This window comes from Mirounga angustirostris, unplaced genomic scaffold (assembly GCF_029215605.1).
Source record: "Mirounga angustirostris isolate CCGP_5_RB_7025 unplaced genomic scaffold, mMirAng1.0.hap1 SCAF_10, whole genome shotgun sequence".
Taxonomy (NCBI): domain Eukaryota; kingdom Metazoa; phylum Chordata; class Mammalia; order Carnivora; family Phocidae; genus Mirounga; species Mirounga angustirostris.
In genome coordinates this window covers 38,834,930-38,850,554 of record NW_026991718.1, presented here as the reverse complement: position 1 = coordinate 38,850,554, position 15,625 = coordinate 38,834,930, and the positions used below count along the sequence as shown (strand labels likewise).

The window sequence follows — 15,625 nt, the reverse complement described above, 5'->3', positions numbered from 1 at the left end:
GCAGTACAAATAGACTACCCAAGCTAAGCTCCTTATCTCCTGATTCTAAACGTGGCTTTTCTCTGCAGAATCAGACTGAGCCACCAACAAATTCTCGGGCAGAGCAATCATTCTTCTCTTTTACACCTATTTGCAAAGAAATAACAGCCTATGGCAACCTCAGAAGAAACACTGAAAAATCTCAACTGTGACACAAGTAAAACCTGGGCCTATTCTCTAGTTTTATTTAATTCAACAGTAGTAATCTGGCCCAGAAACATTATAAAGTGAAAAAGAAATTATTCCTAACATGAACCAAATTATTCCATCATTCTGATCTTTGTCATGCCACACTTCTTCTCACATACTTGCTTAACACGGTTGTGACAGTGACCGCACATAGAATGCTGTAGTCTATTTCTGCTTTCAACATTAGGTCAGAAAATTTCCCGGACCACTCACTATATGGTCTTTTAAAACCACTATTTTAAACAGCTACAAAATATCTTCACAAATGGATGTTCCACAATTGCCTTAGCACCAATTTAGTATCCAGGTTTTTCTAATTTTCCACCACTGTAAGTGGTAACGGGCTACTTTTTTCCAGTAGCTTTTTCTACATTTCAGACTGTTTCCTTTGGCTGGATTCCCAGATTGAAGGGAATCAACGTATTTATGGCTCTAGTATATTCTTTGTCCACTATTTAGTTCTATTTTGAACACACAGCCTACATTTAAACAAAATTCTAATAAATTCTGGACACTTAATTACTTAAAACATAATCATTCACTTCCAAGAATTTCAGATGGCTTATAAAATAAAGACAAATGGAAATAATAAAAATAATAGAAATAGAAATAATAAAGTAGACAAATACACATGGCCAACTAAGTCAGGGGTCAGCAAACTATAGCTTGTAGGCCTAATCTGCCCTACTACCTGTTTTTGTAAGTAATGTTAATTGGATCACAGTCATGCTCATTCATTTATGTTTTGTCTATGGCTGCTTCCATGCTACGATGGCAGTGCTGAGTAGTTGCAACAGAGACTGTATGATCTGCAAAGCCTAAAATATTTACTGTCTGGCTTTTACAGAAAAAGCTTACCACTCCTTGAACTAAACCATCCATACTTCTAGATTTTAATCTTAAATTGCAAAATTCCCCACCTATTCTGTTCAACTGACTTCCACTTCTGGCCAAGATAGAGCAACAGTGACCTGATGAGTCTTCCACCAAAAACAACAAAAGCAGACATGAACATGAAATAACAGTTTTCAAGACAATGGACACCAGGCAATGAAGGACAGTGATCAGCAGACAGAATAGTCTTGAACTATTTATTAACCAACCTTGACATTTTTAGAGCACTCCACTTAACAACGGGCACACAGAATATTTACCAAGATACATCATAGTCAACATAACTCAAACACAAACATCAATAAATTTAAAAGAATTCCAATCACCCAATATATGTTCTCTTGCCACAATGGGATTAGATTGGAAATCCGAAACAAAGATATCTGGAAAATATTTAAATATGTGGAAACTAAATAATGGACTTCTAATTAACTCATGGGTCAAAAAGAAATCAAAAGGTAAATTAGAAAGTATTTGAATGAAAATGAAACTACAACATAATAACTATGCGATGCTACTTAAGCAGAATTTAAGGGGAAAATTTATAAAATGCCTATATAAAAAAAAGGGAAAAAAGGTCTCATATCAACGATTCCAGCTTCAACCCTAAATGACAAGACAAAGAAGGGCAAATCAAACAGAAAGTAAACAGAAGAAAAGAAAAATTAGGATGAAAGTGAAATCAATGAAATAAAAACCAGAAAAATAGACAAAGTCAATGAGAGCTGGTTCTTTGAGAGCAAAACTAATAAATCTCTAAGCAAACTGATTGGAAAAAAGAAAAAAGACACAAATCAGGGTACCTGGTTGGCTTAGTCAGTGGAGCATGTGACTCTTGATCTCAGGGTCAAGAGTTCAAGCCCCACGTTGGGTATAAAGATTACTTAAAAAAAAAAAAAAACAAGACACAAATCACCAATATCAGAGATGAGAGAGCTGACCCACCTACAGATTCTAGATATAGAAAAAAATAGTAAAGGAATATTATGAATAACTTTATGCCTATAAATTCAACAACTTATGAAATGGGACAAATTCCTTTAAAAAACAAAGTACTGAGGCTCATTCAAGAAGAAACAGATAACCCGAAGAGCCCTATATGTATTAGAAAGAAATTTTAGTTAAAAAAGCCTTCCTATAAAGAAAAGTTCAGTTTCAGATGGATTCATTGGCTAATTCAACCAAACATTTAAGAAAAAAATTATACCAGTACTAAACAAACTTACAGAATATTGAAGAGGAAGTATTTCCCAACTCATTCTATGAAGCCTGCATTACCCTGATACCAAAACCAGGCAAAGATATTACAAGAGAAGGAAACTACAGATCAATGCAGGCATATCTTAGAGATATTGTGGGCTGAGTTCCAGACCACCACAATAAAGCGACTATAATGACAAAGTGAGTCAAATGAGTTTCCCAGTGCATAGAGAAGTTATGTTTACACTACACTGTAGTTTATTAAGTGTGCAACAGCATTATGTACACTACTTTTTTTTTTTTTTTAAGAGTTTACTTATTTGAGAGAGTGAGACAGAGAGAGCATGAGCAGGGGGGAAGGGTAGAGGGAGAAGCAGACTCCCCGCTGAGCAGGGAGCCTGATGTGGGACTCGAGCCCAGGACCCTGGGATCATGACCCGAGCCGAAGGCAGACGCTTAACTGGCTGAGCCACCCAGGTGCCCCTATGTGTACATGCCTTAATTTAAAAATATTTTACTGGGCGCCTAGGTGGCTCAGTCGTTAAACGTCTGCCTTCGGCTCAGGTCATGATCCCAGGGTCCTGGAATCGAGCCCCACATCAGGCTCCCTGCTCAGCAGGGAGCCTGCTTCCCCTTCTCCCTCTGTCTACCACTCTGCCTACTTGTGCTCTCTCTCTGTAAATAAATAAATAAAATCTTTAAAATAAATAAATAAATAAATAAATAAAAATAAAAATACTTCACTGCTTCACTCATATGTGGAATTTAAGAAACAAAACAGATGAATAGAGGGGAAGGGAAGGAAAAATAAGATAAAAACAGAGAGGGAGACAAACCATAAGAGACTCTTAACTATAGGGAACAAACTGAGGGTTGCTGGAGGGGTGGTGGGTGGGAGGATGGGGTAACTGGGTATGTTAACTAAACTGAATTTTTAAAAAATACTTTATTACTAAAAATGCTAACCATCATCTGAGCTTTGAGTTGTAATCACTAATCACGGATCACCATAACAAATATAATAATGAAATAGTTTGAAATTCTCTGAGAATTACCAAAATGTGACACGGACATGAAGTAAGCAAATACTGCTGGAAAAATGGCACCAATAAATGCAATGAAAAATGAAAAAAGCATACAAAACTGCTTGAATGCAGGGTAGCCACAAACCTTCGAGGAGTAAAAAACACAGATCTGTGAAGTACAACAAAGTAAAGCACAATAAAATGAGGTATCCTTCACAAACACAAATGCAAAAAAATTCTAAACGGGATGCCTGAGTGGCTCAACCACTTAAGCGGCTGCCTTAGGCTCAGGTCATGATCCTAAGGTCCTGGGATTGAGTCCCACATCGGGCTCCTTGCTCAGCAGGGAGCCTGCCTCTCCCTCTGCCTGCCATTCCCCCTGCTTATGCTCACTCTCTGATTAATAAAAAAATTCTAAACAAAACTTGAGCAACTGAAATAAAAAATATATAGACAGGTTAATACCTCATGACAAGTAAGGGTTGTCCCAGAATGCAAGGTTGGGTTAACAACTAAAAACCAGTCAGGGGTGTCTCGGTGGCTCAGTCGGTTAAGCGTCTGCCTTCGGCTCAGGTCATGATCCCAGGGTGCTGGGATCGAGCCCCACATTGGGCTCCCTGCTCAGTGGGGAGTCTGCTTCTCCCTGTCCCTCTGTCCCTCCCCCCAGCCTGTGCACGTGTTCACTCTCACTCTGTTCTCGCTCTCAAATAAATTTAAAAAATTTAAAAATTAAAAAAAAAAGAACAGGGCGCCTGGGTGGCTCAGATGGTTAAGCGTCTGCCTTCGGCTCAGGTCATGATCTCAGGGTCCTGGGATCGAGTCCCGCATCGGGCTCCCTGCTCCTTGGGAGCCTGCTTCTCGCTCTGCCTCTCTCTCTCTCTCTCATGAATAAATAAATAAAATCTTTAAAAAAAAAAAAAAAAAAAAAAAAGAACAGGTTGCAGGTGTGCAGGCTTAACGAATTGCTGAGCAGGAAGAGATCTTAGAGATCATCACCCCCAACCCTTCGTATTCTAGATGAATAAAGGAGACCCATGAAGCCAAGATCACACAGCTGATTAGGAGTTAGGTCTTATGGCTAAACCTGGAGACCCAGCCAACAATAGAAACACACACTCTACTGTACCTCATTATTTGATCGCCACATATACCATTATTTCATTACTTTGACAGGAAGCATAGCACGACGTCTTAGGAGTTAGGAATCCTGGGTTTGAATTCCAACTCTGTCTCCTATAGACCTGAGCATGTCATTTAAGTTCTCTAAGGCCTCAGTATCCTAGTCTGCTAAATGGTGGTAATAATGGTCTCTGCATCACAGGTTGGTTGTGAGGATTAAATAAGGTAACAGGGGGCGCCTGGGTGGCTCAGTCATTAAGCGTCTGCCTTCGGCTCAGGTCATAATCCCAGGGTCCTGGGATCGAGCCCTGCATTGGGCTCCCTGCTCTGCAGGAAGCCTGCTTCTCCTTCTCCCATTCCCCCTGCTTGTGTTCCCTCTCTCACTGTGTCTCTCTCTGTCAAATAAATAAAATCTTTAAAAAATAAATAAATAAATAAATAAATAAATAAGGTAACAGATCAGTAAAGTACTTGGCCCCTCCCAATGAAAATATTATTACTACCACCACCACCAGTATCACTGCTTCTTACCACCACGTCTGCATTATGAGGACATCGAGGACACTGTGCAGTCCACTCTTAGTAGACACTCCCCTGAAATCACCCAGACCCCAGGAAAGAGAAAGTCACATAGATCATACAGGCATACCTCGGGTTCAGTTCCAGACCATCTGATGTGCCATTTCTCTATATCTGGTCTGGACTCTCCTGGGAATGAAATCTTTTATACAAGTGGCCTGTTTCCTTTTTTTTTTTTTACTCCCAATTACCTGCTTTCCTGTCCACAGTGGAAAGGGCTTCAGGATGGCAGGAGGAAAGAGCTTCACACGCCCTACTTTGTCTGTGAGTCCTCGGTATAGCAGCTCCATATATTGCTCCCGAGTGAAAAAGCAACCTCGAATGGTCATGTTTGCACCCGAAACCATGTGATCTTGGATCAACCCCGCCAATGGCTGGCCATCCTACAAACCAGAAGAGGTAAGAAAGAAGGCAAATATGAAATCACATTCTAATTCCTAATCATCTGCTTGGAAGCCATGTACTAGTAACAGCCCTCCCCTCTACTCCTGTATGGTTCTGCCCACAGCCTCACTAGGCCCAGGCTTGGGCCTCCCATCTGGAGAGCAAACTGCCTCCCAAAGCACATGACCTGGGCTTCCTGACCGGCCTCCACCTTTTACATTTGCCCATTGTTCAAGATCAAAACAGCTCCAACTCATCCAGTTCCCCAAGCCTTCTCTCCGCAATCCCATCTGGTTCTAGTTACTCCAGTATATTTTTGGCATCTTTGCATAAATTTGGTCTAGCTGCAGTTTGCTGTGTTCTTGCCTTTATATTTTGGTTTTATGCTCTAGTATTTTTCACACATTTCTGGCCTGTTTTCCTCTAAATCAGTCACCCATTCAATAAATATTTATTGAGAGAATACTATATGCCCAGACATTTGGGTTAGCCCTCCAATCTACTCTAGTGGACCAAACAGACATGATCCTTTATGGTGAGGAAGAACTAGACAATCAACAAATGATTGGATGAATACATTATCACAAAGAGTTTTAAATATCTTGGAGGAAAATAACAGATGGGTCATCATACAGATTAGAGGTAGGGGGATGGTCAGAAAGGATCTTTCAGGGGCAGTATTACAGGGCCCTGAGTATTACTGACTTAAGCCTCAGCTCTCTAAGGGGTAGGGGGTCAGCCAGAGGAACCTCGAGAGGGTTGAGAGGGCCTTGCTGTGCATGACTATGGAAAAAAAGAATGCTCACTTACAAGTGTCTCTTCACAATGTAGCACATGTTCATGGTGGGGCCTTTAATAGAAGCTGTTATCTACCAGATGCCCAAACAAGGGCTTTTATGTAAGCCCCAGTGCGTTCATCTCATTTGAAACTTTTCACAGACTAAGCCTTAGTCTCCTGCAACTTATCTGGAGGTCTGTGTTCATGGCAACGTAAGGCACACTAACGTAAAAATAGCTATGCCCACTGACATGCTCTAAGAAGCAGTGTTTGCAAACTTTTCAGTGTTTATGGGAACTTGAGAAAAATCTGTGCCTTGGATCTAAAGACTGTTATCATTTGATTATTTGTTAAATACTATCCAATATTATGGCCAGGTTTCATAACTAAGCTAGCTAAAGGAACTCACAAATGCAGCCATGGAGAAATGCCAGGAATTTAACCACATGTACTAATTCAAAGGATAAAAAGGATGCTTGTCAAATAGTGGACATACTGTGGCAATGGGCTCTATATAAACTCAAAGACAATTATTACAGATGGGCTGAATAGACAAGGCAAGGTCAGATGGTGCACACAGCCTCTCTTATGAAGGCTTCGAGTTAAGAGCAGGAATAAAAAATTATACTCTGCATCTTGTTCCAAAGACAAGGTCTTATTTTGCTTGGGGGATGGAGAACCCAAACCAGTATTACGCATTTGCCTCATCCCACAGTCTTTGGGGGCAGATAGAGATTTTTCCTTTTGTTTTCTTCCTTTAAAGAACATAATTACAAGTTATGTGATCTATTCAGTGCCTTCCCTATTCTCCATCCAGATTTTTCCATGACTAGAAAATTACCTTAATGGCTAAATTGCTTTCAATGCAATAATCATGAATCGTAGGGAGGAATGCTGATTAAAGCAATTTACTAAGGGCCTACTTATAATTCTGGATTTCCCAAATCCTGCTTAGGATCAGAAAGACCATCTCTCAATCAAAAACCCAGATAATTGTTAGCTATCCTATTCCACCTAATATCACAGCAAAATGACATTACAATTAATTCCTTTGGTCAGGATACTTTGAGAATTAGGGTACTCTGTGACTTGAATTTTCTGGCTAAGTGGATAGTCAGGAGACTCTCAAACCTTGTTAAAAACTTTCCACAAGGCACTGGCCCTCAAAAAATACAACAAACAGAAGAAAAAAAATCCACAAAGAAACACATCAATGAAAAGTTTAACTGTTTTCTCGGGAAAGAAAGAGCTGGTATCATTCACCTCCTATTTTAAGTAAGAAAATAACCTGCAACTCTACTAAACACATAAACAATAAAATTAAATGTCCTTTAATCGGGTACTACGGTTAATCAAGGAACAGAACCTGGAAAACAGAAGAAATCGAAGGGAAATGGAAATAAGGAAAATAAAAATACACCAAGAAAAATTACCTCCTCTCTCCCAAAAAATGACTTTCCTAGTGTAACAAAGTCAGTTCCTGTTCTCTTAGGACTTTACCACCAAAGTACTTTAAGACATGTTGCATTTTTACAACCATTAGCAAAAACAGATTCCCTGTCTTGGCATTTACACTAAGGACTAAATGAAACTGATCGAGAATCAAAAGCTCTGTACCTGTGGCTAAGAAAACTGGTGGAAAGTGAAGTGAACCCTCGGGTCATCCCCTAGAAGTTTCTTCCCCCTAAGAACTTAATTTGTTGATGTAAGCTTATTTATCTGGGTCCTGCCTGTCTCCTGACCTAAAATTGGTGGGCATGTGAACACATGCTGAGGCACATCTGGATTTAGAAAGGTCAGCCCTTTGAAGGACACAGTGTAAGCATGAAGCCCTTGTATGACTTTATTCAATCAAAATGAAGTAAGGAACATTCAAGTTCACTGGTCTGAGAACTTCAGAGCACCCCAACTCCCCATTCCAACCCCCCTCATGTCCAGTGGTCACTCTGCCAGCCACAAGTGACCCATCTGCTGCTCCCTGGTAGTGTCCCCTGTGGTGAAATGTGACCCTGCCTCTAGAGTCAAGGAGCCAGTTCAGTCCTGGGATCCACTTCCTGCCACGTGGCCTTACCCAGCCCCAGCCCTGCCTGGTAAGTGAGGCTAATGACCCATGATGCTGAGTACATGGGCTTGGGAGTCAAAGGTGCTGGGTTCAAGTGCTGGCCTCGTTGCTGGCTGGCAAGTCACTTGTGTGTCCTCATCGGAAAACCGCACTTATCTCATAAGTTGTCGTGAGGACTGAGAGAACGTCTGCAAACAGCTTAGAGCAGTGCCTGCTGTATGGGGGCCGCTCAGTGCATGGTGGCTTTTACTGCCGCCTCAGCGACAGCCATGACTCTTATTGACATGAAAAGGCAAAAAATCAGTTTTTAAATTAGTAAAATGATTATTCTAACCTCCAAGGGACCTCAGTGGGCCTTTAATCCCTCCTTCCTACTTTTAGCGCCTTCACTAATCCAGTGCTGGCTGAAGCGGGCAGAGAAGGGAATGAGAGTTAAACTCAAACAGCTGGGTCCAGCGTGAAGCCGCAACAGCGTGTCTGGTGCGAACAAGGCCAGGGCGCTGGGTCCCCGGGCCCCTGGCCAGGGCCTGCTGCTGGGAAGAGAAGTTCCCAGGCGGGGAGGGCACTGGCCGATGCCGGACGTCTCCGAGCAGCCTCCCGTGCTCGCCTGCCTGCAGAAGTCCCATCTGCTCTGCAGAAGGGCGGCAAGAGCCGCGGAGGTGGAAAGCAGCAGAGCCCCGGGGAGCTGGGGGCTCCCTGTAACTTCCTCCGCCTTCCCAGCGGTGTCCTGCTGCAAGTTACAGCGCTCCTTCGTCTTCTCCATGTGTAACCGTGGACACTAACAGCACCTGCTCCAAGGGCTGCGCAACGGTGAAAAGGGGAAGCCTCCCAAGTACTTTGCACAGGGTCTAGCATTGACGAAATGCTTGGCAAATGGCAGCTATAATTCCACGTTACTATTACTACTGATTCTTTCACATCCCACCACAACCCAAGTGAATGACATATAATTGTGAATCACTGTGACACAAACGGCTGATAATTTTAAAGGCCTCAGGCCTTAGGATGGGTAGTGAGGGGTTAAGTGGCATCTGGAACATACTCGGTTTTCTTTCATGCAGGCTGGCTCTATCCCCACTCTTGTTCCCATGAACACTCGTTGACTCAGGTCCCTGCCACTTAATAGAATGGATCGGCTGGGAAAGGAAGCTGAATCCTTCCTCATGCACCCCAACGGACAGCCATGACCACGTGGGTCTGCTTTTAAGGACCAACCTCAGAGAGAGAAGGAAGGGATTCAAAGAGGAGACACCTTCATGGGCTAGAGGGATCTCATTGTGGGCCCTCGTGATTAAGTTGTCTCTTAAAACTCATGCCTGTCAGAACTCAAAGGATCAAAGTCCTCTGGGGATCATGAGGACCATCACAGTTGGGATGCTTATGCTTGCCAGTGGCTAATAAATTGTAGAATCCAAACATAAGTCCGGAAGACAAGACCTATTACACAGCTACTAGTTGCTACCCTCTAAGCAGCTAGAGGGCTGAAAGCCCCACCTGGAAGAAGCCAGAACCCTCTCTTCCACGGGCCCCTGCCCTGGAGCTACCCACTGACCCCAGAAGCTGGCAAGAGCCCAGACCTAAAGTGCCAAGTTGTGCCAGCGATGACCACGGAACGGCCTCAAGGTCAGACCTACCTTGGGAACAAGGTACTGCTGATCCGTGCAGGCCAGGACATGGGCCTCGGCCCGGCCCAGTTCACTCTGGGGGAAGTGAGCATTCATCTCATCTCCATCAAAGTCAGCGTTATATGCCTTGCAGTTGGCATAGTGGAGCCGCAGGACTTTCTCTTCAGGCAGGATGCGGGCGTGGTGTGCCTGGATAGAGGGTCTGTGCAGGGTGGGCTGTCGGTTCAGCAGGAGGATGTCCCCATTCTTCACATGCCGGCACACCTGAGGGCAGAGCAAAGAAAACTGGAGTCAAACCCTCGAAATCTCTGAGAAATAGCTACGAGCCCAGCATAGCCCTGATCCTGGCTCTGGGCTCAGAGATGCAAGCAATAGAGGAGGCTCCAGGCCCCTGTCCAGTAGTCTCTGTTTTCTTCAGAGGGACATAACCTTTCCGGAGTCTTGGATTCCTCTGGCTATTGGTCTAGGGAAAGAAATGGACACATCTGAAGACAGCATATCTGCACGTAACTGTGAAACCCTTCGCTTGAAAGGGCCTGGCAGACCTCTGGAATCCCCCCTCCCACAGTCACATGGGAGTACACTATTCTAAACACGAATCCCATGTTTTAGAACTACCTGACCCAACCTCAAATGGTAGAGTCAGGGAACACAGGGTTCTGACCCCTACTTTAATGCCTTCTGAAAACATTCTTTCACACTTAAAACATTAATAAGAAATTTAAATTGCCATAATCTTTTGGGAAAGCAATCTGACAAGAGAATTAAGAACATTTAAAACTCATTTCCTAAATAAATAAAAATATATTAAACCTTCAAAAAAAAAGTAAATGATAAAGTCAAATAAAAATAAATAAAACTCATTTCCTCTTGGCATTTCACGAGGAAAAAAGTACCAATGTAAGGTTACATAAACATATATGTTTAAGCAGCAGTGTTTACAGTGGAAAAACCTGGAATAACTTGGGCTGCCCCACAGAAGTGGCTTGGGTATATATAAACCATGCTATACACTATGGAATATTATGCAATGATGAAAACAGCGGAGTCAAATCTATACTAGTCCTGAAGTGATGGCAACAACGTATTCCAGTAAAAAAACAAACAAAAAAGTCCACGTGCCAATTAAGGTGACAGGAGGAGGCAATTGAAAACCCGACACAACTCTCCATGTATTTATATACGTGAGGAAAAAGGCTCCTTGGATCCTTACCAAGCTGTGACCATTGACTTCGCAAGGGCCAGGGCACGTGGGGAAGAAGTAAGGCACAGAGTACTTACCACTTTTACCTCCACCCATCTTAGTAGTGTTCCTGTGACAAGGAGCATGTATTACTTCTATACTTTTTTTTTTTTTAAAGAGGTATTTAGCCATTTTTAAGGAAAGCAAGAACTACTGCAGAAGTGATATGCTCATTGTGGGGGGAAAAATTAGAAAATACAGACAAACTTAGAGAACAGAACAAAAACCACAAGTAATTTTACTCCTTAACGATGGCCAGCATTCACACTTTCTCCCCTTATCGATATGCCACCGGTCATGTCCTCCAGACAGAACACCACTTCCCACAAAGCTGACTTCAGTGGAAGGCTCATTAAGCCTCATGCTGCCCTTCAACTCCCCTTGAATCAACTGCTGGGCTCCCTAAATGGTGAACATGAACGCTATTTTAAAAAGCGAACACATGAAGGCCGCTGCTGCCCCAACCATTCTGCAGGCCCCCTGAGCAGCCCAGAGCAGTTACGGGGACCAGGTCAGACCCCTCCCACCCAAGTTCCCCCAAATCACAGCAGGCAACAGGTTGGGAGTAACAAATTACTCCAAGTCTAGTCTCTTTTTGTGTTGCCCATATTTATGAAGCTGAACCAGAAAGGTGGCTACTGAGAGGCTAGAAGTGAACAAAAGATCCTCCCCATCCTTCCCCGCACCTCCCTCCCAACACACAAATTTTCAGCTGAGCTGAAGGTTTCCTCCAGGTCAGGGAAGCAGGGAGCAAAACCCTGAAATTCTAAAAGGCAGTCCTAAAAGCACTTAGCAATGAGGCAGTCTTTGTGCTCCCCAAGGAGTTCAAACCTTCCCCTCTCTGCTCCCACATCCATGTTTCCAAGGAGACCCATACCTCCTGTGGATTCCCATGAGGGTCTGCCCAGAGCACGTCACAGAGCCTGAGGTGACTTTCAAGGTCTTATTTCTTTAGCCTCTCCAGGGAGAAACTGCCCAGACCTGTGGCCCAGGCCCAAAACCCCAGGATGGGCCTTGGATTTGAGTCTCGTAAATTCGAGACCTCCTCCAGCATAAGCAAACCCCACAGCTGGGAAGGCACACAGGCCAGTCTGACAGGCAGCAGCCAATCCAAACAGAAGCCCTGGAGCACAGGGAGCTCCCCTCGCCAACCCAAACCTGAGGCCCTTCCTTTCTCTTGTCTCTAAATAAATACTGCAGTGAAAATTAGCATGCCCCGGTGCCCGAGTCAGAGTTTTCTGAGGCACACTCAGAGCCAAGGAGTGGCTTCTGGCAGGCTGCTGCACTGGGAAATGAGGCTCAGCCGTCCTGGCCACCTCCTCCTGATTTACAAGCCCCAGAGGAAGGGACAGAGGTTTCACACCTCCCAGGGGAAACGGGTCCTGTCAGTCATCCCCTCCCTTCTCGCCTAACCTGCTATGCGTCCTTCCGGGGACCCGGCTCTCTTCTTCCCGCTCATGTCCCCCGGCCCTTGAGCCAGTCCCAATCTACATGTAACACATTAACCAAAGTCTTTTAAAAATACAAATAAATTAGAAGTACGCGTACATGTGATTATATAAACACTGTGTATAAAGTTATTGAGATTTTGGAAAATAATCATCCTTAGTCCCCAGGTCCTGATATAAGAACCGCTTTTCCTTCATGAAGTCCCTTCCTGTCTCTGCCCGTGGATTATCAGGTCTAATGTGGCCCTCTGCCCTCAGAGCCTCCCGCACCTTAGCCTGGACCCATCTACTCCACAGGGGTTTCCTCAGCACCTCCACACTGGGAGCTGAGGAGAGAGTGGTGAGCAGAACAGCCTGCCCGCACCCTCCTAGCATTTAGGAACTGGAGGGAGGATGAATGGGGGCACGCATGGTGACAACACAATGCAGTGAGAACAACAAGGGCGGGCGAGAAGGCCGAGGGTGTGGTGGGAACACAGTGGGGGGCAGACCTCATACAAGTTTCGAGAGTGGCAAACTACGGCACACAAGTGGGATGCCTGCTTTTAGAAACAGTCTTCTGGGAACACGGCCAGGCCCATTCACTTGTGCGCTGCCCACGGCGACTCAGACACTACAGGGCCAGGCTAGACCAGCTGCAGCACAGCCTAGAACATTTACTGCCTGGCCCTCCGCTGGAAAAGTCTACAGACCCCTGCCCTACAGGACGAGGGCTTGGCCGAGCCCTGAAGGACTAGCAAGAGCTGGCCGGGGAGTCTGGGGGAGGGCAAAGTGATGCAGGCGGGGACACAAGTGCACACGTGCAAGGCCCTGACGGGGACCAGCTGGAGTGTGGGGGGTGAGCTGAGAGGTGAAGCTGGGGGAGAAAGCAGGGACAGTGTGCCCAGGACTGGAACTTAAGCTGGGAGACCAGCGACCAGGCCAACCGCATTCAACCTCGCCGCTGCTCGGAGCTCACGTCAGTCACTTCCCAGGAACTGAGCGCTACGTGGCAGCAGGCCAACCTTCCTTCTCCCAAACCCTGAATCTCGGCTCACCTCCAACCCTACAGACGTTAACTACAAGGCCATGTGAAACTCTCCGTGCATTTGCCTCATCCTCACATCCCAGTCACATCAGAAACCCGGTACCCTTCTGCTTTTCTTTCAAACGCCCTTAGCTCCTGGCTCTGCTGCCTCACGAGAGCTCCGGGACCTGGCTCCTCCCACTGCTCAAACTGCTCTCCTGCGTCACAAGTGACCTTCTCTTGGACAAATCAGATGCGCCTTCCCAGGGTTTCCTCACTCTTCTCAAACTTCACATTTAACTTCACGAGCAACTAACAAGTGCCCCTGGGAGAGCTGAAGATACCCAGGGACTGGTTTTGACCTGGAGGAGCCCCACAACCACGTGTGGGAAACAGATGCAGATGTCAAATGAGGTGGCCCAGCCCCCCACTCTCCTCCCTCAGCTTCCCGGTTCCTCCTTCCCCTTCCTCCTGCTCCGCCATTTCAGCCCCAATGAGTCCCCCATTTTCTCTCCATTGTACTTTGTGTTCAGAGTCTAACCCTCTGAAAATCTCATTTCCTAACTCTACGGCCCCTAATTTAAGTCCCGCACACCCACCTTTCATAGAAGATGGGCCTTTAGATTCCCCACCATCACCTCACTTTACAGGGGCCGTGTGCATCTCCTTCCAGGGCGCTCCCCACTCTCCTGCTTCATTCTCACCTCTTGTGTCTTCCACAGCCCTGACCCCCAGACTCTCTAAGTCCTTCCTGGCTCTCTCTCTGAAACATCCCTGCCATAACCTTCCCTTCCCTGCAGCCCTGTGGCTGGCTGTCACCTGCCTCCTGATGACTCCAAACCCTCCCTGCCCTCCCACCCTGCCCATTCCCCTCAGCATCAAGCACGTAGCCACAGGCCTCCACTGCTAATTCCCTACTGTATCCGCCACACCACTGAGCCATGGGGCCACGCATTCCCTGCCCCCACCACACCATAAACTCCAGAGTAGTGGGACCTTGTCTGTGGTGAGCGGCAAAGTGCGGGGGCGGAGAGAGCACTGGGTCCTCCATACCGCCTGACCCCTCCTCTCAATTTGTCTGACCGGGAGACTCTTTGGTACGTTTGGCTTGAGTTAATATGAAGATCACTTCATGTCTGTCTTGCTTCACCCTAAGTTATGTGACCTCTGCCTTGGGTCTCCTGCATCTCTCACAAAGCTCCTACCAAGACACCAGGCCGTTGAGAAAGGCAGAATGATCCCGTGAGCCTGAACGTAAACCTTACTTAACGCACTGGAAAAGAACAAAGCAGGTGGTCTGATCTGTCTGCCCGCGTCTCCCACCACCAAAGCAGAACTCCGGCAGCGTGCTCCTGCCCCGCCTTGGCAAAGCTACGAGACAGAAGCAGCGAGACGGCAGGTTGTGGGGAAGAACCAACAGCACCATAACCAGGCCAGAGTGCTTCCCTAACCCTTCTGTTCCTCCTCTGAAGTTCCTTCAAGGCTGAGGGAGACTGTAGAGTTCGAACTCATTACAAAAGAGGATCTTGATCGGCCACTGGGCGTGCCCGAGTCAGAATGCAAGGAGAGGTCTAACAAACGTGCAGAGGAGACGTGGTGAAGAAACGCACTCGGCAGCCCCCGACGCTGCACACTCACCCACCAACTAAACCCAGATAAAAACCCATTTCACCTCAACAGCCACCGCTAATGCCTGGCTAGGGGTCATCTGTCATGCTCCCCCCAGTATAAATGGCTAGCTTTAACAGGACACAAATGAGGTCACCCACCGATTTCACACCCCCAGCTAATCAATCACGTACTCTTTCCAGTGGAGCCCGAATACACCTTAGGATCCCTTAACACTGTACCATGGGCAGCCATCAGCAATCGCCAGAAAAAGAGGCAAAGGACGAAACCCATGGGTTATCAGTTATCACGGACATATCACACAGGACATTTCCTTCCTTCAGAGCAGCTCTCAAATGCCAGCGTGTAGAAAAACCCTCTAAAGCGCTTGTTCAACACAGATTCCTGGGCCCCATTCCCAGATTC

General features: G+C 45.7%; 1 protein-coding gene across 3 annotated transcripts in view; it reads right to left on the bottom strand.

Moving 5' to 3' along the window:
* Positions 1–15,625, bottom strand: part of POLR1A (RNA polymerase I subunit A) — a 76,065-nt gene that overhangs the window by 37,690 nt on the left and 22,750 nt on the right. For all 3 annotated transcript variants that reach the window (XR_010405558.1, XM_045884610.3, XM_045884611.3), the window contains exons 13-14: positions 9,904–10,158; positions 5,237–5,428 (exon numbers count right to left, since the gene is read on the bottom strand). Coding sequence is in view for 2 of the 3 variants with exons in the window: in XM_045884610.3 (XP_045740566.1) it covers positions 5,237–5,428; positions 9,904–10,158 (447 nt within the window). In the remaining variant the exon portion in view is untranslated. The remainder of the gene's footprint in view (positions 1–5,236; positions 5,429–9,903; positions 10,159–15,625) is intronic.